General features: G+C 40.4%; 1 protein-coding gene across 1 annotated transcript in view; it reads right to left on the bottom strand.

Moving 5' to 3' along the window:
• The window catches only part of CTNND2 (catenin delta 2), a 943,287-nt gene that overhangs the window by 229,958 nt on the left and 692,242 nt on the right, over positions 1-21,087 (bottom strand). The window contains exon 11 of the mRNA XM_082458356.1: positions 5,949-6,162. Coding sequence (XP_082314482.1) covers positions 5,949-6,162 — 214 coding nt within the window. The remainder of the gene's footprint in view (positions 1-5,948; positions 6,163-21,087) is intronic.

Raw genomic sequence — 21,087 nt, 5'->3', positions numbered from 1 at the left:
GGAAGAAAGGCTGCTTTGACAAAATGCTTGCCTCCTGCTTTGGAGAGATGAGCCAAGCCTCTGGCTGATCATAGAAATAAAATAAGAGAAAAAAAAAAGGCTGGAGGATGTTAGTGGGGAAAAATGCTTCTCCTCCGTTCCAATGTCTCCTTCCATAAAGGGTATTTGTTACACCCCAGAGTTCTTTTGAAATAGTAAGCCCACTGGCTAACAGACACAGAGTAGTGCCTCCAACCTGGCTTCCATCGGCAGTAGAGATAATATTTAGTAATATTTACACTTTGTCTACCAGACTCATGGTTTTGGAGGCTAGAAATCCAAGATCAAGGTGTCGGCAGGCTTGGTTCCTTCTGAGGCTGTGAGGGAGAATCTGACCATGCCTTTCTCCCGGCTTCTGGTGGTTTACTGGGAATCTTTGGTGTTCCTTGGCTTGTAGAAGTATCACCTCGATCTCTGCCTTCATCTTCACATGGCATTCTCCCTGTATGTGTCTGTGTCCAAATTTCCTTTTTTCATAAAGACATCAGCTATATCAGATTAGGGGCCTATCCTACTCTAGCATCCTAACTTAACTAATTACATCTGAGTCACGTTTTGAGGGTCTATGGGTTAGGACTTCAACATATGAATTTTGAGGGCATATAACTCAACTTTGGAGCCCTTTGGAGACTAGGCATTAAATCAAATGACCTAATGCTAGTAAGTAAAATAGTTAAACTGAGGCCTGTCTCCTTAATTAAAAGAAAAGACTATTTGGGTACACGAAGCATAAAATGAAAAAATATACTCTGCTCTTGGAGAAGTAGAACTCTTAAGGACACTTGCTTTCAACCGAAATAAAACTTATTTATTAAGTTTTATGGTTTAATAAAGATTGTTTTATTATGATTTGTAAAGCATTCTGAAATCTTTAGTTGGGCATTTCAAAATTTAGGTTATTTCCATCTTTAGGGAGAGAAAAATTGCATTAGTCAAGCCCAAAGAACAGGCAGCAGTTCTAATCAAGGTTTATTTGCTTAGGAACATTTCAAGTAATGGCCAGCATAAAATAGCTTCAACTGGATTTAAATAAAATTCTGATCATCATCTCACAGTAATTATTGCATAGGAAGAAAATTATTTATTGCAAGGCCTAACAGGCAGTGGCAAAATATATTCTGCTATGAATAGATACTGAAGTGCAAACAGGCAGCTGTTTTTTTTAAGCAAGCATGGTTAGGTGTTGAATGTAAATGCATGTAAATACCTCAATTTTTAACGTTTTATTATTGTTCAAATTGTTTGCCAAGGAATACTCAGTAAATAATGTAAAGTTCTGCAAAGTCATTTAGTTCTTTTAGTCTTTTATTTTTTATAATTTGTTGCTCTCGATCCTTCTGGATATAGAGCTTAAGTCTAATCTAAAGTCTGGTTTATAAACATGCTTTATTTTTTTTAAATCACTAAAATTGTTCTTTCGAACATTTGTTTACAAAACATCCTAGTTTGTAAATATCTAGAGACAAATTCAAAGCGTCTGTCACCCTCCCTTCCTCTATAATTTTTTTTTCAATGCACACCTGTTTTCACAAATTCACTAACAGGCAGGAAGGAAAATACAACAGAAAAAACTTCGTGTACTAGAGGGGCCTGGGATGTCTTTATTCCTTGCTGAACGATTAGGTCTGCCAAAGAATTACAAAGGAAGTAATGGGCAGAGTTGTTTTGTTTGAATCACTGTTTTTTTGATCCATGCACAAGTCTCTAACCTAATTCCAAAAAGGTTTTGAGGAGGGTCCTTGTGACAACAGAACTGCAGTGATCCTTTTACCCTCTACTCCACCCTCCAAAGCCACCACCTCTTTTTTTTTCCATAAATTTATTTATTTATTTTTGGCTGCGTTGGGTCTTCGTTGCTGCGCGTGGGCTTTTCTCTAGTTGTGGCGAGTGGGGGCTACTCTTCGTTGTGGTGCGCGGGCTTCTCACTGCAGTGGCTTCTCTTGTTGAGGAGCACGGGCTCTAGGCGCATGGGCTTCAGTAGTTGTGGCACGCCGGCTCAGTAGTTGTGGCACACGGGCTTAGTTGCTCCACGGCATGTAGGATCTTCCCGGACAAGGGTTCGAACCCGTGTCCCCTGCGTTGGCAGGCAGACTCTTAACCACTGTGCCACCAGGGAAGCCCGCCATCACCTCTTTTTATGCTCATCCAGTTAAGCTTCTAAAACATGGACACGTTTGCCAGGACATCTCTTTTAATGATTAGCAGCCAGTAACGCCAGGGTGTGACAGTTCACAGCAGGGTCCCCAACCATTACAGCAGGCGCTGGCAGAAGCATCAAGGTGGCTGTGCTGGTGTGGGTTAGCTGACCGCCAAGCCTGCACGTGCAGATGTCCAAGGCTTAGCACACACCCGACGCCCACAGACATTCAAAAGCATTTGAGAAATGAGCAGCTAAGGAATGAGCGAAAGGCCCGCACTCACAGAGGAAGGCTTACTGGAGGAGAAAGTTCATCACACTTGGGCAGAGACTGAAACCGAGCAGGACCCGGTGGGGCTCCTAGGCACGGAAGCCTTTCTGTGTCCCCTCCTCCCCGCCCCGGCCCCGTTCCTTGTTTGTAGGGAACGGACTGCAGCTTCCATGACCTTCCCTGGGTCCCAAAGGGCAGATTCAAACATTTGCTAATCAGAGAAGGGAGGGAACATAGAGACAAGGGAGGAACAGCCAAGAATCAACAGTGCAGCATTGGGGCAGGGCGCTGGTTCACCTCAAGGAATATACATAACGATATCTTTTGAGCTCTTTATAGAATTAAAATCCCCAATAAATGGAAGATGCCAGCATTCTTCATTCTCGAGAAGACCACCTGAGGCCAGATTAAAAGGAACCAGAGAAGTTCATCAAGAAGATCGCCTGAGACCAGATGCAAGGAGTGCAGGCCCTGCACACACCCTAATCTTATCAGCAACCCCACCTTTGAACTATGGCTATAAAACTCCTCACCAAATGCCCCTGGGTTAGGATGCATGGGGACACACAGGAGCCTGCTGTGTCCCCTTGGCCTGGCAAAACAATAAAGCTATTCTTTTCTACTTCACCCAAAACTCTGTCTCCGAGATTTGATTCGGCACCGGTGCACAGAAGCCGAGTCCAAGACTCTCAGGGGAGAGGAAAGAGGATAACACATAAGAGAAATGGAGGACTGGATAACCTTGAAGTTAAATTGGGTTGGCGGTACTAAAATCATGGCTTCTCAAAGCTCTGCGGGAGCCAGCGGAATCCCAGCTCTCACAGCTCACTTTGGCGGTTGACCATGGCTGGTGCTGAAGATGAAAATGACTCTCTAAGCCTCTCGGAGGTGAATCCCTTCGCCTCATTTGACTTTTTCTTCAGGCAGTGGAGTCAGCTTTGGCTAGATTTGCATCTTGCCACTCTGTTTAAATGGAAATCAGCGAGCCTGGCAGGCTTCCAGGCGGCCCCAGGTTTCCACCAGCGTGGAAATTTAGAAGGCTTTGTCACTAAAGACTGACCTGCGGGGGCGATTCCTTCCATGCTGGATTGCTCTCCTAGATGCTTGCCTCGGACTTCCTTTCCTAGAGGGGTAGCTTGGCCAATGTGCTTGTTCTTTTTCAACAGCATCCACCGTGGCAATTCCCAAAACCAGGAGCTTCAGCCAGTCTAAATGTTTTGACAACCTAGTTTTCTTTGAAAAAGGTGAAATTCATGCCTGAAGTTCAGCCGGGCACAATAAGACCCTGCCTCTGGAAAGGCAGAAAACATCTATTGACGTAGCAACCACTGTCACCCTGAATCCATTCGGCTCTGATGGCTTGGATGGCGTCATAGCAGAAGACAGCATTTTTTGTAGGAGAGAGTCTGGGCCACAAGCTCATGCTGATGAGGAAACAGCGGGTCATGATTTGATAATGGGTGCAAACTTTTGTTCTCCTCAAAAGGAGCAGAATAAGAGGCATACGTTTTCTAGGTATAACAAGTCCAAGCATCTTTCCTACAGCCGAAGCTTCACCAGGAAAGGAAACTTGTGGACATTCTGAAGAGTTTCTCTGCCTTTGATGTCTCCAAATGGGGCTCACACAGAAATTTTTGATGCTGCTCAGGGGCACATAATGAGTGACACCCAGCATCTGTCAGAAGCAGAGCTAAAGGCAAGGGAGGCGCCAGCCTTCGTTTCTTTCATAGCAGCTTCAAATATCACAAGAAGCGCAGGGCGTGCTGTGGTAGACAGCGCCATGGGGCACAGGCACTGCTGCCATCTCCTTTCTGATTGAAGCCATCAACACCTCAACCTTTTGCATGGGGCTGAGTTTCTCTGGCAATGAGATAAGCCATCACAGAGAGTGCTTCAAGACAAAGGATTTGTGCTGGAGCAAATCCAAATTTTGGTAGAATCCAATTCTTTTCAAATCATGAAATGGATGCGTAAGTACACAGCAGGGTGTTCCTTTAGTTGTGTTGGCCTCATACATCCACTGGCAAGGAAGCCAATACACAGAAGCACCATGGTGTTTGTTTTCCTTCATGCACGTTGAGTCCTTTCACTTGCAGGCATTTCCAATTTAAACATGATCCATAAAAATAAGCACAGGTGTTCATAACTTTAATGGCAGGGTATGCTTTCAGTTATTTCACTCATCCCCAAACTATCCTACACATCATAATACGTGCATAACAACAGTTTTTCCTTCCCTGACCATGTCACCCCATGCTAGTTTAGTGTGAAACATTACTATCACAACACAACCTTTGACAACTTTTTTTTTCCCCACAAAGACAATCCTCCACTTAGAGAAAGAAAAAAGAAAAAACAAAAGGAAAAAAAACTGGGAGTCTAGTTCTAATTTAGCTAAGAGTGCAAAGGAGATGTGACAATAATCTTAAAGGGTGTAAGTTAAAGAAAATATGCTGCAGCTGGGAGTCCTGACCCAAGAATGAACAAGTATTTATGACTCTAGCTTCGGTAATGTATTTTCTTAAATGAGCAGGTGCGCATATGCTCATCAGCATAGTTTCAAGGAACTTTTAGAGTCGAGACAGAAGGTCAGTGGAATCATGGATAATTAAAAGATCCTTCTCTGAGAGTCAACCTTGCAATCCCCTTGCCAAATACTTGAAGGAGTACTTTGATGAGCCAGAAAACAACTATCACATAGAACAGCAATATATGCATTTATATATATAATCAAGAAGAGTGATTTGAAATTCTGTACCGAGACCACCGATACCCATAGCCCTCCAACAAGTAAAACTGCACATTTAAAAAGTGAGGGGCAATAGCAAATGACTAATGTTTCCTGTATCCATACATATTCCACAAAGGCATGTGCTAAATGCTTTACATTTTTTCATTGATTAATCCTATGGCTCTATAAGGTAGTTACCATAATTATGTCCATTTCACAAAACTCCAAAGTCCTATGCTCATGGAAAGGCTTTCTCTCATGATCACTTTTGAGAAATTCCTTAATCTGTAATATTATATAACCTGGGGGCTTTTACTAGGCATAAATATTTTATCCAAGAAATTAACTGCTAAGTACAATAAGCTCTCTATTATTAACCACACTCCAAGCCAGAAATATACACCTGATTACCAATAACTCACATGCCCTGTCCTTTCATCAATTATGATTAATGTCATTCTAATGATGACCCATGGGTATTGTAAGATGTCAACTACTTCTAAATCAAATGACAAAGACTGAAATACGGTCATTGAATTTTAGGAGGGTTATGTTTACTGGATGCTAGTTATTTAATATGACCCATCTACCGGCGTGACACCTGGAACCCTTTCATTCACGTTTGTTATTTACAGAGACACATCGGGACGACTGGTGTTATTAGCTCTCAGAGAGGCAGGAACCATAATACTTGGTGAGCACATTGCGACCGTGCTGGATGATGGGAAATTTATCTGAGAGTCAGTCATGCCGTTAATAAGGATTCTGACCTGTGACCAGCTCCCGGATCTCCAAGTCGGTGGTCTTGCGGAGCAACCTGACCAGCGCCGGGATGCCGCCACAGTTCTTCAGGGCGATTTTGTTGTCATCGTTGGCTTTCCCATACACCAAGTTTCTCAACGCCCCACAGGCACTACGGTGGACTTCCGTCATCCGGTGGTCCAGCAGGTCCACCAGGAGCTGAATACCTCCTTGTCTCCTTATCTGAAAGAGCAAAGGAGAAAGGAAGGTTGCCTTAGAGAGGATGATTTCACTATTTAAACCCCAACAGGTTTCCCATATGAGGTAGTTGCTATCAATACAATTAATTACACTGAACTGAATGAAGGCCTTTTACAAAGGGAAAAGAAAACAAATTATTGTTCTCTTCAGATTCTATTGCTTTTACTTGTTTTAATATCCTCCCAGTAAAAATTCAAATGCATTTCCTTTCGAGGCGCAGAATTTTGAAAAGGTGATTTTAACCTCCTAATGGGTGTCTCAGCCATTTCTCTCTATAAAAATATGACACGGGCTTCCCTGGTGGCGCAGTGGTTGAGAATCTGCCTGCTAATGCAGGGGACACGGGTTCGAGCCCTGGTCTGGGAGGATCCCACATGCCACGGAGCAACTGGGCCTGTGAGCCACAACTACTGAGCCTGCGCATCTGGAGCCTGTGCTCCGCAACAAGAGAGGCCGCGACAGTGAGAGGCCCGCGCACCGCGATGAAGAGTGGCCCCCGCTTGCGGCAACTAGAGAAAGCCCTTGCACAGAAACGAAAACCCAACATAGAAATCAATCAATCAATCAATAAATCTTTAAAAAAAAAATGCCACATACTCAGGACATGAAGCAGATGGACGGGCAAAAGAATGCTTCTCACTCCTAAGACTTATTAAATGTAACCGCTGTCTTAAAGGGCTGCAGGATTGCTGTACAAAATGTGAAAATTATGCTTAATAGGGGAATGCTCCCAACCTTTCAAAGGAACCAGAAGCCAAATGAAAAACCAGAAATGACACAAGTCTTTTCATCTGAGAAGACCTGGAAACTAAGAATGTCACCCACAATGGCAGCTGGTCTGAACACTAGGACCAAGTCATGTTCTGTGTAACGTAGGTATTTGATTAATAACAACAGTAAAATAATATTACATTTGGGTGTTCTTTTTACCCAAAGAAAATGTTTTTTTTTTATTTTAAATAAGTAAATGAAAAAAAAAGAAGCCCTTGCGCTATGTTTCCAGATGTGTTTTCTCCTTGCTGTCCTTTAATAGCCAGACCCATTTCAAAATTTAGACTTCAAACAAATTGTCTAGTTAACATACAGACCATTTCATGGAGTTTTCATTAGCAGAGCTGTATTTGAATATTTCTGCATTTGGAAGAAGAATACATACAATTCACTCAGTAATACTCAGTAATATTCTTTCCTTTTTTTAACCTCAATATCCCTCAGGGGTTGAAGAATTATAATTTGGCATGAATGGATATAATCTGACACCTTCCCTACTTAGTTTTCTGATTACAGAAAACTCATTCATCCCATAGATGTGCAGGGGCACAGGGCTGGATCCCCAGACTCTTTCAACGGTGCTCCAGTGCCATGCTCTCCAGGAGGCCACTCAGCTACACTATTTAAAACTGCCATCTGAATCACACCACCTCCCTAATCCAGCAGTCTTGTTTCACCTTAATCTATCATAGAATCCTTCATAGCATTTGTCCTAACTTCTTTATTACGTTTCTTGTTATTGTCTGTCTTCTGCTAGAATGTATATTCTTGGAAGGCAAGTCTCTTTGTCTTGTCCATTGGTAGATCCCCATCCCTATTCCAAGTGCAATGCCAGGCACATAGTAGAAGTTCAGTAAGTATTTGAGTAAATGCGGAGGGAGCGTGGATTACTTGTTACAGCAGTGTTTCTTTCTCAGGTCAGCTAACTCAAAACTGAGTAATATTCCTCTTTAAAGGAAAACAAAACAAACAAGAAGCCCTTTTGTAAACATCTAAGAATGTCTCCAAGGGGCTACTGCAGCTCTTCTGGGACCAGCTTACAAAAAAATGAGGATGCATGTCTCACACATAAAGTGGACCATCTCATGATTCAGAATATGCCTGGAGGAATTATTTTCATCCATCAACCAAATGAAAACAGAGCAAGTTGAAATCCTCCCAGAACTCATGGACTCTAAGTCCCTAATTTAGAAAATATGACTGTGGTATCACACCTCCTGTGAGATCAGGACCAGGGACAGAGGAGAGGAGAGGAGACCTCCACACACCTCCACCCCCAGAGGGGGACAGGGGTGTAGAGACAGGCGTTCATGTCCCCAAGGTGCCTGTACAGTCTGCATTGGTGACAGCACCGGTGGAAGGTGGCTAAAGGGACCATTGGGGCAATTAGAAAAAGCTACCAAAGGATCAGAAAACCACTTTTTCTCAACTTACAGTTTGACCCAGGGCCTGCTTGGCACTCACCCAAGAGAGATGAAGTCTATTGCTATACACGTGTCCCGTAAATACATCTGAGCTTTAACACATGCATTTTATTTTTATTTCCATTTGTACAAAAAAGGTTAAACTATGAATGTCATTTTCTCAATGTGTTTGTGTTTGCATGTATGTGCTGTACGTTCAAATTATCTAGGTTCAATTATTTTAATAATGATGAAACTATTATAAAAGTGGTAATAAAGCCATTCTTACAGTTCACCAATTGATTATGTATTAAAGGTAAATGGTACAGTAAATCCATCTCTCTACCTTAGTTATTCTGTATATTATAGTTAAGATTCCTAATTTATGATAATATATTTCCCATTCATATAACTTAATGAATTAAGCTATTAAAATACTATTCCAAAGCTTTAAAAGGGAAAATGTATTCAAAATGAAGGCAATATCAATTCTTAATGTATGAGAAAATGCTGTTTTCAGTGTGACCCTCATGAATGCCATATATCCAAATTTATAATGAAACCTTCAATTCTATTTTAACCCATTTAGAGCAACACAAATACGATGATAAACTTTTTCATTTGCTCTTATTTTGAGGGTCACCGGATCATCAATATACAAAAACTTTTGTTTTCTTGGGACTGAATTTTACCTAAGCATATGAGAATCCTACTTCAGTTTTCTGAAGCCAAACATTCGTCAGAGTTGACCGTCACAGACGTGAATGTGATGGTCAGGTCCTTGGTTCTGCCCCTCCTGCAGCCTCCCCGCTCCCAGCAGGACCCGAAAGAGAGCCGTAGGGCAGACTTTCCATTCTCTCGCAGGGTCCTTACTCCTTGCAGGACCTCTGGTGGTACGGATGGGTCCAATGCTGCCCTCTTCACCTCCCCTCTGCTTTTCCCCTGGATCCTCCCTCTCTTCGACTTCTCCTGGCATCCAATTCTTCTAGTTTCTTCTTGTGTCCAACCTTAAACTCTTATAAGGCTCCAAACAAACCCACTGCAAACATTAACAAAGTACAACTCTCTTTGAAAGATGATCAGGGGAAACTCTCCTTTTTAAAAAGGTACCTTTACTTCCTCTCCCACTATTTTTCTTTAAAGCAGTCTATTTTTCTTTAATCCTCCCCATCGATCACTCCACATCCCAGAGGCGGGGCCCTTGTTTTGGTCCCCGTGCTATCATTCCAGGCCAGTGCACCCTTACTTCTTCCTCCCTTCGTCGTCCTCATGCGGAATTCTTCAAAAGTCAAATCTTAAGAAATTCTAGGTTTACTATTATTGAAACCAAGTCAATAAAATACTATATAATATTATATCCAATCTCTACAAATCATAACAAAATCAAATCCACTAGCAGAATGCCTGTCATAGAGTGCTGAGTCAATAAATATGCATCAGGTGAGTGGAAGAATGGTACAGTGCTTATCGTTTGTCAGTTTCCTTCTCTCTCTTTAAAAAGTTTTTTTTAATAGACGTTATTTTTCAGAGCAGTTTTTTGTTCACAGCACATTCGAGCAGAAAGTACAGAGATTTGCCATGTACCACTGTCCTTACACATGCATGGTCTCCTCCATTACCAACATCCTCCCCAGAGCCCTACATCTGTTACAATCTGTGCACGTACACTGACACACCATTATCACCCAAAGTACACAGTTTACATTAGGGTTCACTCTTGGGTGTTGTACATTCTGTGGGTCTTGATAAATGTATAATGACATGTATCCACCATTATAGTGTCACATAGAATAATTTCACTGCCCTAAAAGCCCTCTTTGCTCTGCCTGTTCATTCCCCCCCACCTCCTCGCTAACCCCTGGAGAAATCACTGATCTTTTTATGGTCTCCACGGTTTTGCCTTTTCTAGAATGTCATCGAGTGGGATCATCCAGTAAGCAGCCTTTTCAGAATGGCTTCTTTCACCTAGTGTATGCATTTAAGATTCCTCCATGTCTTTGCACGGTTTTGACAGCTCGTGTTTTTTTAGTGATGAATCACATTTCACCGTCTAGATGTAACATAGTTGATCCATTCACCTACTAAAAGACATCTTGGTTGCTTCTAAGTTTTGACAATTAGGAAGAAAGCTGCTATAAACATCTGTGTGAAAGTTTCTGTGAGGACATAAATTTTTAACTCCTTTGGGTAAATACCAAAGAGAGCTACTGCTGGGTTGTACAGTGAGAGGATGTTTAGTTTTGTAAGAAACCACCAAACTGTCTTCCCAAGTGGCTGTACCATTTTGCATCCCAGCAGCAGTGAATGAGAGTTCCTGTTGCTACACCTCCTCGCCATCATTTCGTGTTGTCAGTGCTCTGCATTTTGGCCATTCTACTAGATTGTAGTAGTATCTTATTGTTGTGTTTCTTTCTCTTTTCATTCTGACTGTGTGATTCCAATTTATTTACATTAATACAAATGATTGGAAAAAAACTATCAATACTGAAATATATATAGGGAAACAATAGCTTGAGTTGGATCTGGACTGAACAAATCTCACATCTCCTACTTTCTTGAACTTGACAGGGAATGACTGGAAAGGGCTTTTCATACATAATCTGATTAGACAATCTTAAATTAGTTTATTAAATGGTTCTTTGATACATGGCCCACTTTAGTTCCTGTGCCAATAGCTCATGTTTATTTCTCTGCTAAACTGTGAACTTCAGGAATTTAGATGGAGAGAGTAATCTATATAAGAAGTAAGAAAGTTGGAGGCTGATGAACCCCATACCCAGGGGAAATAAAAATGAATTAACCAATCAAACAAAGCAAAACTTCGCCCTGCTACCTGTCATTTTAGGTTGTTTACAAAGAGAACCTTCTTAAACCTAATGTAGACAGTCTCTTGGGGATGAAAGCTGGGATGTATGCGCAAAGAATCAGTAAAGCTCATCCAGTTTGCACCAGGGAAGAATGAAAAGAGCTTACATACCTTTGCTATCCAGTCCACTGTTTAAGAAAGCTTTTTTCAATTTAAACTCTGGAACTAAGATTATCTAAAAATCATTCAGGAGTAGGATGCAATGGTTTTCTTCTTTGTCCTTTCATAACAAGGCAGAATATATATAAAACCCTTTTAATTCAGAAAACAAATGGTTGGGCAATTAAATTAAATACCAGAAAAATGCGAGTAATGCAATAACACCCATTGCAAAAAATGGGGCCTCACCATTTAATGGATCTGGTGCTCTTAACATTATCTGCATTTATTGAGAAGAAACTATATTTACCAAATGAATTAGCTATTATCATTAAGTTGATATCAACATCGATGAATAATTTAGAACATACCCAAGTAAAGCAGTGTGTGTATGTTAATGACAGCCTTCATAAAATTTTAATGACGGGTGGAAAAGTTATCAGGGAACAGGATTCCTCTTGGGAGGTACCTGTCTTCATTTAGAAAAATAGTATGAAAGGTTAGTTTGAGGATAGTGAGACCCTGAGGGCATGGGCTACAGGTGTTCATGGCAACAAATGAGATTGCTCACCTACTCTGCATTTAAAAGGGAGAGGAATTTGGAGCTGGGATTAGAAGAGAGAAGAGACTGGAGTAGCCTTTTGTTAACCTACTGGTTGGTGAGATAAGGACCTCAAACAGCTAAGGACCTGGGTATACATTTCTCTGCCGCTCTGGGATCTAGTCCACTGGAAGCAAAATGGATATATTTTCGTGCCTCTGGTTTCGTGCTAAAAGAAACTAGGCTGGACCTGAGATGCAAAGTAAATTTAAATCCTAGTCTGCAGGACTAAGAACACATAGTACTTCCTCTTGCTCTAGATATTTATGATCAAGGCACAATGTCTGGGAACTGGTTTATAGAAAGCTGACTAAAAAGAAGTACTCAGTGATTTCAGTAAATTTCCAATTAACTGTTATTTTTCAATGGTGTTGGTTAGAAAAATTGGCAAAAAAGATACAGTTGTTTTATATTCCTTATAAATGTTTAAAAATTAAGTAACTTTCTCTGCTTAAAAAGCTGCTGGAAGATACAAAGTTTGTAGATCTGAAACCAGAGGCTTAACCAGAGGTAACTGAATCTCACTGTCAACTTTAATGCAGAAATTGCAAGGTTATCAGTTTGTAAAATACATGTTTTACCTCAACGAACTCCACCTCTCGTCCTCATAGTTAAGCCATTGGAGTTTCTGTATAATTTGAGTTGATGTATGTACATGCAGTTGCCTCTGAGTAAAATAGAAGTACAATTCTTAAAGGCTAAAATCTTTTTCGGTTTTATGATAGAAACTATTTTTGAGAAGTTTGAGAGAAAATACATCTCTCTCTACAGTTGTGGGAAACGATCTACTTTCTCCATTCAACAGGTAAACCAAGATGAATTATGTTTCTTTTTAAATTATGTTTTAGGAAGAGGGTCTATTGTGTTTTGGTGGTGCTGGCTATGAAGCTGGAGCAACTGGGTTCAAATCATCCCTCCTTCTCTTAAAACCCGTGTACCCCGAGACAAGTTACTTAAATGTCTGTAAAACATGAACAAAATGTGAACCTGTCTCATAGGGTTGTTTTTAGAATTAAATGAAATCTCAAATGTGAATTGTTTAACAATGAGCTCAGTAAATATCTGTCAAGGAACTACCCACTGTATCAACTTGTTAAAGGATGTTCTTAATTGACTTATTACCTGGTCAATATATGACTCAACTTAATAATATGCTCATATAACATATGATAGAATCAGTGAAAGGCATATAATTCAGAGTTATAACTTCATCAATTTCATTGAGTGTATAAACTGAATATTATTGAATATGTCATTAATCCATTCTGGTATACAACTAATGAGATTATATAAGGGATATATTTATTCTAGAATGAGCTGTGTGAATTGTATTGGTCATGTTTAAGAAATAATATCAAAGTCTGCTGTATCAATATTGAACCCCTGAGATATTTTGCTAGATATATTTCCAAGGGAAGTACAGTGAATTAATTGATCTACATTTTAAGAAGAACAGAAATGCAATGGTTTTTCTTGTTAGAGTAACTGAATTGACCAAGAAAAAAAAAAAGGCATTCAAAATAATTTTGAGGTGATACTAGTTCTGGGAAAAAGAGAAATTTTTTTCCTGAAATATAGAGAGAATTATTAGGCAAAAAGAGAGAAGGACCATGTTTTGATTTTAACAAATTAGCCTCTAATAAACATAAAAAAATGCAACCAGCAGCAAAACATATAACCAGTAACAAGTTAAATGACTGTGAAGGTTCTAGTTTCATGTAGATTTTCCCAGATGCTACTCATGTGCCATGATGTAGGATGAGTAGGGGTTTTGGTTTCATCTCTGTGTCTAGCAGAAAGCTCTTTCGTTTTTTTTTTTTTTTTTTTTGAAACTGACATGGAAAGAATAAACAAGTCTACAACTACATTATTATTGTTATTTGAGTTCCCTTATTTTTCCAATCCAAAGGCCCCTACACTCCTAGAATCTTTGTCACCCTGGACAGATTTCCAAATCCAGCTCCCACCCCACCGAACTTGACCTCAGCTGGCACTGAAGACCATCACAGAGGTAACCGCATGAACTTATAACAAAATGGAAGGGGAGAATCTGAACATGTTTTCCCTTTTTTAAAAAATTTTTTATTTATTTATTTTATTTTATTTATTTTTGGCTGTGTTGGGTCTTTGTTGCTGCGCACGGGTTTTCTCTAGTTGCGGTGAGTGGGGGCTACTCTTCATCGCGGTGCGCGGGCTTCTCATTGCAGTGGCTTCTCTTGTTGCGGAGCACAGGCTCTAGGCGCACGGGCTTCAGTAGGTGTGGGACGTGGACTCAGTAGTTGTGGCTCGCAGGCTCTAGAGCGCAGACTCAGTAGTTGTGGCGCACGGGCTCAGTTGCTCCACGGCATGTGGGATCTTCCCAGACCAGGACTCGAACACGTGTCCCCTGCATTGGCAGGCGGATTCTTAACCACTGCACCACCAGGGAAGCCCACCTTTTTTTTTTTTTTAAACTATCCTCAATTTAAGAGAAGTAGCTGATATTGTATGAGTTATGTATTAGTAAAAGGTTCCTGTCCATATCTCTGGTTAAAGAAAACTATTTCCCATCAAAATCTCTGAAATGATCTGTTTTACAGCAGTTTGAACATTCACGCTTTCATCACCCTCATTATCCTATCATTTAAAGAGATAAAGGTAAAAGGGGAAAAGCCCTTTCTTTTGGTCTGAACGTGAATCATTATTCCACCCAGCGACACATTTTACAAGACACTTTAAAAGGAAAAAAACACCTGAATCATTGCAAACAAATTACATATACCAGAGTCCTTGGCCCTTCCGATTCCCCTCTTGTTAACTGCGATCATAAGCAGAGAAGTTTTCTAGATGTTCCCCCATTGCAGAATGAAATACAGTCAGTCTAAGTGGATGAAAAGCCAGCAGCAGGATTCTCTACTGAAAAATGTGCTGCCACCCGTGAAGCGGGCAGGAGGTCAAAAGGGGCCTCAGAGCTGTGCATCTGGAGACTGGGAGCTGACACCCTCCACAAACACTCCCGGGCGCTCAGAATTGCTGCCAGTTTCAACATTATTCTGTAAGAGCACTCAGGAAAGGCCCCTCTTTTCTTTTTTAACAAGTAAGAATTCCAGGCGATTCCACAAATTCGTTTTCTAAAGATGCCACTCAGACACGCTCAAATGTTCTAAATATGGCTAATGGTTTCCATTACCTGGCGTAAGTTCTGAGCTGTCCTTGCAGATACAAGATACAAAATCACTAAGTAGTGACAATTACAAAGAATGCCTCCAACAGAAGTCTCCCTTATTGTGTTCCAAACTGAACTCAGTCTAACATATCGTAAGTGGCAACACTAAACTCAGATACTTCAGCATCTCAAAAGAGAATTTTAGATGAGCGCACATAAACTTTGAAAACACAAACCTGTGTAAGGCAGATGTACAACTTAACTATTTACAACTATATACAACTATTATGTACAACTATAATTATTAAAAGATCTCAGCTACTATACGACCCAGCAATCCCACTACTGGGCATATACCCTGAGAAAACCATAATTCAAAAAGAGTCATGTACCAAAATGTTCATTGCAGCTCTATTTACAATAGCCAGGACATGGAAGCAACCTAAGTGTCCATCATCAGATGAATGGATAAAGAAGATGTGGCACATATATATAATGGAATATTACTCAGCCATAAAAAGAAATGAAATTGAGTTATTTGTAGTGAGGTGGATGGAGTTAGAGTCTGTCATACAGAGTGAAGTAAGTCAGAAAGAGAAAAAGAGAAAAGCAAACACAGTATGCTAACACATATATATGGAATCTAAGGGGAAAAAAAAAAAGGGTCATGAAGAACCTAGTGGTAAGACGGGAATAAAGACAAAGACCTACTAGAGAATGGACTTGAGGATATGGGGAGGGGGAAGGGTAAGCTGTGACAAAGTGAGAGAGTGGCATGGACATATATACACTACCAAAAGTAAAATAGATAGCTAGTGGGAAGCAGCCGCATAGCACAGGGAGATCAGCTCGGTGCTTTGTGACCACCTAGAGGGGTGGGAGAGGGAGGGTGGGAGGGAGGGAGATGCAAGAGGGAAGAGATATGGGAACATATGTATATGTATAACTGATTCACTTTGTTATAAAGCAGAAACTAACACACCATTGTAAAGCAATTATACTCCAATAAAGATGTTAAAAAAAAAAAAAAGATCTCAGGATGTGAATGCAGGAAGCCCACAAATATTACCCCCAAAGCTTTCACTGTTGTACAGATTGGACAGTCCCTCTTTGACTCATGTTATGGAATGGCTAGTCTGTTCAGGTGCTGGGCTCAGAGTGGGGGAGATGGACCAGGTCCTTCCTTTAAAGGTGTCCACATATCTGTAGAGGAATCAGAAACCAAAGAAACCAGCAAAGAAGCTAATAAGATCATTTCAGTAGTGAAAAACAGAAGCAGCTTTACCTGAAGGAGGACCTAGCAATTTTCTAGTTATAATTTTGATCCTTAAAGAGGATCCATCAGATTGTACAAGCTTTAAGCCCCTCAAAACCCAGATCTTCTCTGGTGATAAGAACCATATAGAAGAGAGGAAAAGAGGATGGAGCATGCAGGAAGATGTTGCACGGGGCCAGTCCGGGTACCATGATCAGGGAATGTTTGAGCAGAGACCAATGACACGAGGGAATGATGGAGGGTCCCAGGTAAGGGCAAGGAGGTCGGCGTGGCTGGAGCAGAGTGAAGGAGAGATGAGATGGGGTGACAGCTAGGTGGTGCAGGGCTGGATCTGGGGCCTTTTGGCCACTAGGGGCATTGGGTGTACTCTGAAGAAGACGGGAATGAGAGTTGACCTAGCACGCTTATTTAAAGACTGTTGCATGTGCCATGTGGAGAACAGACTGTAGGGGCCCAAAGGTAGAGGCAGGGACACCAGTGAGATTGTCCAGGTTTGAGAAACTCGGTAGCTTTAGATCAGAATGATGGGAGTGCAAGTGCCAAGAAATGGTGAAATTCTAGATCTGTGTTGCAGGTAGAAAAATGGGGAAAATATGGGGTCTGACCGAAAGAAAGGAATCACTAGTGACTAAGGTTTTTGGCCTTTCATTTTTAATAAAACAAGTATGTTGATAATCATCACAATAGTAGTTCTTGGTTGACCGACAGATGGAAAAGTGTTTATGAAAGACACAGCCTCTCATTTAAATTTCTATTTCACTGGCATTACAAAAGCGCACATTTAAAAAATTGTGATTCTTCTGTTATTGCCAGATGGAAAAGAACATCTTTCTAAAATATAAAATTATGCTAAATACAGACATAGCAATAATAAATTGTTTCATATCTTAGATAGCCTATGGTTATGACAAATAATGAATATTAAAGTAAACCTAACATATTCCACCAAAAGGAGTTATGATAGATATGTAGAGAAAACTTTCCTATGCATTTATTTTATTTTTAAGTTAAATATCTAAATTTTTAAAATTTTAAACTATATCCAGTAAAACTTTCATTATACCTACAAAAATTGTACAGAATATAAAATTTGCTTAAGTGTTTTCCTGATGTGCATATGTCTTTTTTTCTTTCTTTTTTTTCTATTTTAGGTGACAAAGTCACCTATATGTCCTGAAGATATATTTGCTCATAGGCTCTTTTGTGGTAGCAACAAGCCAACATTTACTGGAGTAAACACTGGTTGAGAAAAGAATTTTAGTTTTGTTCAGTTCAGTTGATATTTACTAAGCACCGTTCTATGCTCCTTGAGGATCTCATTGACAGGAGACACGCACAGGAACAAACAAGGTGCTCTGAAGCCCACAGGAAGGGCATGAAACCAGCCTCCCTGGGAAGTGGAGCGGGGGAATTACTTCTGGAAGAAATAACAGCTGAATTGATTTTAACAAGTTTGAAACTGGTGACCTATACAGTGTAGAACAGGATTAAATTCTAAAATGCTTGGGATAATCCATGCTTATAAAGTGGGGGACAAGTTATGGTAGGCTTGGGGGGGCGAGAGTAGGCATCAGTGTGTTAGATGGTGGTGCATCTTCTTGGCCCTTAAATTTACCCAAAGATTGGGGGGTATTATTATTATTATTATTACTACTACTATTATTTTATAATCAGACTTGGACACTTTACGAAGTAGAATATAAGACTTGTGGGATTTTAAAGAAAAATCGCTGAACTTAAGGGAACGGTATGCTTGTAGGAAGTTTCTTTGGCCAATAGCCCAGGATTCCTGCAGCTCACACGGATGATGGCTCTGAAGAGCGATCGCCAGTGGAGGTGGGAGAGCATGGGAGGCGCGTGGAGAGGAGCATCTGTCTGCATAGAGCGCCTCCCAGAGGCAGGACCCAGGAAGTGTTGGGATGCCACCAAGGGGCCAGGCTAAGGCTGGCACTGAAAACCACAAGAACAAGGAAAATTTCAGGTGCTGGGATGTGGAGACCCACTCATGCTTTTTGAGCACAGGGATGATAGTTGTGGCAATGAGGCAAGAGAATTAACTCGACAGTGTCACAAAGAAGGCATTATGTGTCGTGCAGAAGTATATCCTAGATATCAAACATTTTCTGACCACTTTCCTGGCATCTGGGAATTTACAGAGTGTAACATGCATGCTGGGTTTCCTGCATCTCTCAATCATTTGTTTAAATTAACTTTGATTTTCTTATTTTGCTAGCTCTGTGCTCTGAGCCCCAGCAAGGAAACTGGAGAAGCCCATCTCATACTTCTCCAGTTAGCTCTGCCTCCAGAATCAGAGTGGAGGCTGCAGGGGATCCCAGAAGCTGAGTAAAAGGTAAAACCATAAGTTCCACCACTCAGAGCTCCCCATCTGTCGGGTTCAACCACTGTGACCAGCGCTTTTGAGAATCCACAAACCGGAACATGTCAACCTCATTTCCCCCCATGTTTCTCTTGAACACAAAGAAAGCTGTTACCAGGGAAATCCGTCTGCAACATGGCATCTTGAAATATGAGTTATTCAATGATACTGCTCAGCTGATTAAATGTTATTCACTCTTCATTTTGTCCATCAGCCCAAGAAGAACATTTATATGACACTTGGATCTTGGTGTAATAAGAAAACACACTTGTTTGGTGCGTCTGTGACCTTTGAAATTTTAAAAATTTGGTACTAAGAAATCCCATCAAGTGCAATGCAGTGCAGCCTAAACTCGTGTGTCATCCTTTATGAAGAAAGAGACTTTACTCCAGGCATCAGGTGGATGGTACCTTAGAAATTCTAACAGCATCACAACTGCCCTAGTAATTTTAGTAAGTGATTAGTACTAAATCACACCCATGTCTATAATTTGACATACATATACACTAGAGTGTTACACACATATAATAATATATAACAAATATAGTTACCAATAAATGTATATGTATAAACAAATAAATATAGATTTATACAGGCATAACTCGTTTTATTGTACTTCAGTTTATCGTGCTTCGCAGATACCGTGCTTTTTACAAGTTGAAGGTCTGTGGCAACCCTGTGTTGAGCAAGTCTACTGGTGCTATTTTTCCAACAGTACTTGCTCACTTCATGTCTCTGTGCCACATTTTGGTAATTCTCGCAAAATTTCAAACTTTTTCATTATTATTATATTTGTTATCGTGATTTCTTTTTAAAATTATTTTTTATTTTTATTTTTTTTTTTAAATTTATTTATTTATTTTTGACTGCATTGGGTCTTCGTTGCTGCACGCAGGCTTTCTCCAGTTGTGGCGAGTGGGGTCTACTCTGTTGCGGTGCGTGGGCTTCTCATTGTGGTGGCTTCTCCCGTTGCAGAGCACAGGCTCCAGGTGCACAGGCTTCAGTAGCTGTGGCACACGGGCTCAGTAGTTGTGGCTCGCAGGCTCTAGAGCACAGGCTCAGAAGTTGTGGCACACGGGCTTAGTTGCTCCGCGGCATGTGGGATCCTCCCAGACCAGGGCTTGAACCCGTGTCCCCCGCATTGGCAGGCGGATTCCTAACCACTGCACCACCAGGGAAGCCCTATTTTTTATTTTTTAAACTTTTTAACTCTACATTGGAGTATAGTTGATTAACAATGTTGTGATAGTTTCAGGTGTACAGCAAAGTTGATTCAGTTATACATGTATCTATTCTTTTTCAAGTTCTTTTCCCATTTAGGTTGTTACATAACATTGAGCAGAGCTCCCTGTGCTATACAGTAGGTCCTTGCTGGTTATCCATTTTAAATATAGTAGTGTGTACATGTCAACCCCAGACTCCCTAACTATCTGTCCCCCCAACCCTTTCCCTCTGGTAACCATGTTATGGTGATTTCTGATCAGTGATCAACTGCAAAAAGACTGTGACTCGCTGAAGACTCACATGATGGTTAGCATTTTTTAGCAATAAATTATTTTTTAAATAAGGTATGGAAATTGTTTTTTAGGTATAATGCTGTTGCACACTTACTAAACTACAGTATAGTGTAAACATAATTTTTATATGCACTGGGAAACCAAAAAAATTTGTGTGACCTGCTTCATTTCGATCTTCCATTTATTGTGATGGTCTGGAGCTGAATCCACAATATCTCTGAGCTACGCCTATATATACATATTTAAAAGGGAAAGCAATTCAGAAATGTCTCCTTTCCCTTCCCCTATCAACATGGGATTCATTCAGTTCTTTCAATTATTTTATTCCAATTTAAGTTTTGTAGCACTGACTTTCCTTGTTTTTACAACTCACACTTGTGGGTTTAAAGGACCTGCCCAGTAGGTATTCTACCTTCTAATAAACAAAACAGCCACAGAGATTGAGAAGACTGTTATTTCTCTAAATTAATAATTTTGGTTCAAAGATCTTCAGTCCTGGAGTGTACCAGGTTAAATGATAAGAACCCCGATTCTAAAGAATAAAATGCTTTTACCCTATTTTCAGATTTTAGTTCTCTGCATAGTTTATCGACACTCTTTTTAAAAATCTTCAACATATAATATTCCAGGTTTAAAAAGTTTCCTTATTTTCTGTCTTATTTACTGATTTTCTAATTATGCATTTAAAACATGCTGGATACATAAATGCTTTGCTTTGCATTTTTAATTTTAAGAATTTTCAAATGAGTTACGTGTGCTATTGCATACATTTTTTTTCCAGACTAGAAGGAAATCGACAGTTATACTCTTGTTAACAGGCTGGTAGATATGGAGCACTAATAACAAAGCAGG

The sequence above is a fragment of the Balaenoptera physalus genome (genome assembly GCF_965194825.1).
Source record: "Balaenoptera physalus genome assembly, chromosome: 3".
In the NCBI taxonomy this organism is placed as follows: domain Eukaryota; kingdom Metazoa; phylum Chordata; class Mammalia; order Artiodactyla; family Balaenopteridae; genus Balaenoptera; species Balaenoptera physalus.
The sequence above is the reverse complement of the archived record's forward strand: the minus strand, read 5'-3'. Positions and strand labels throughout refer to the sequence as shown.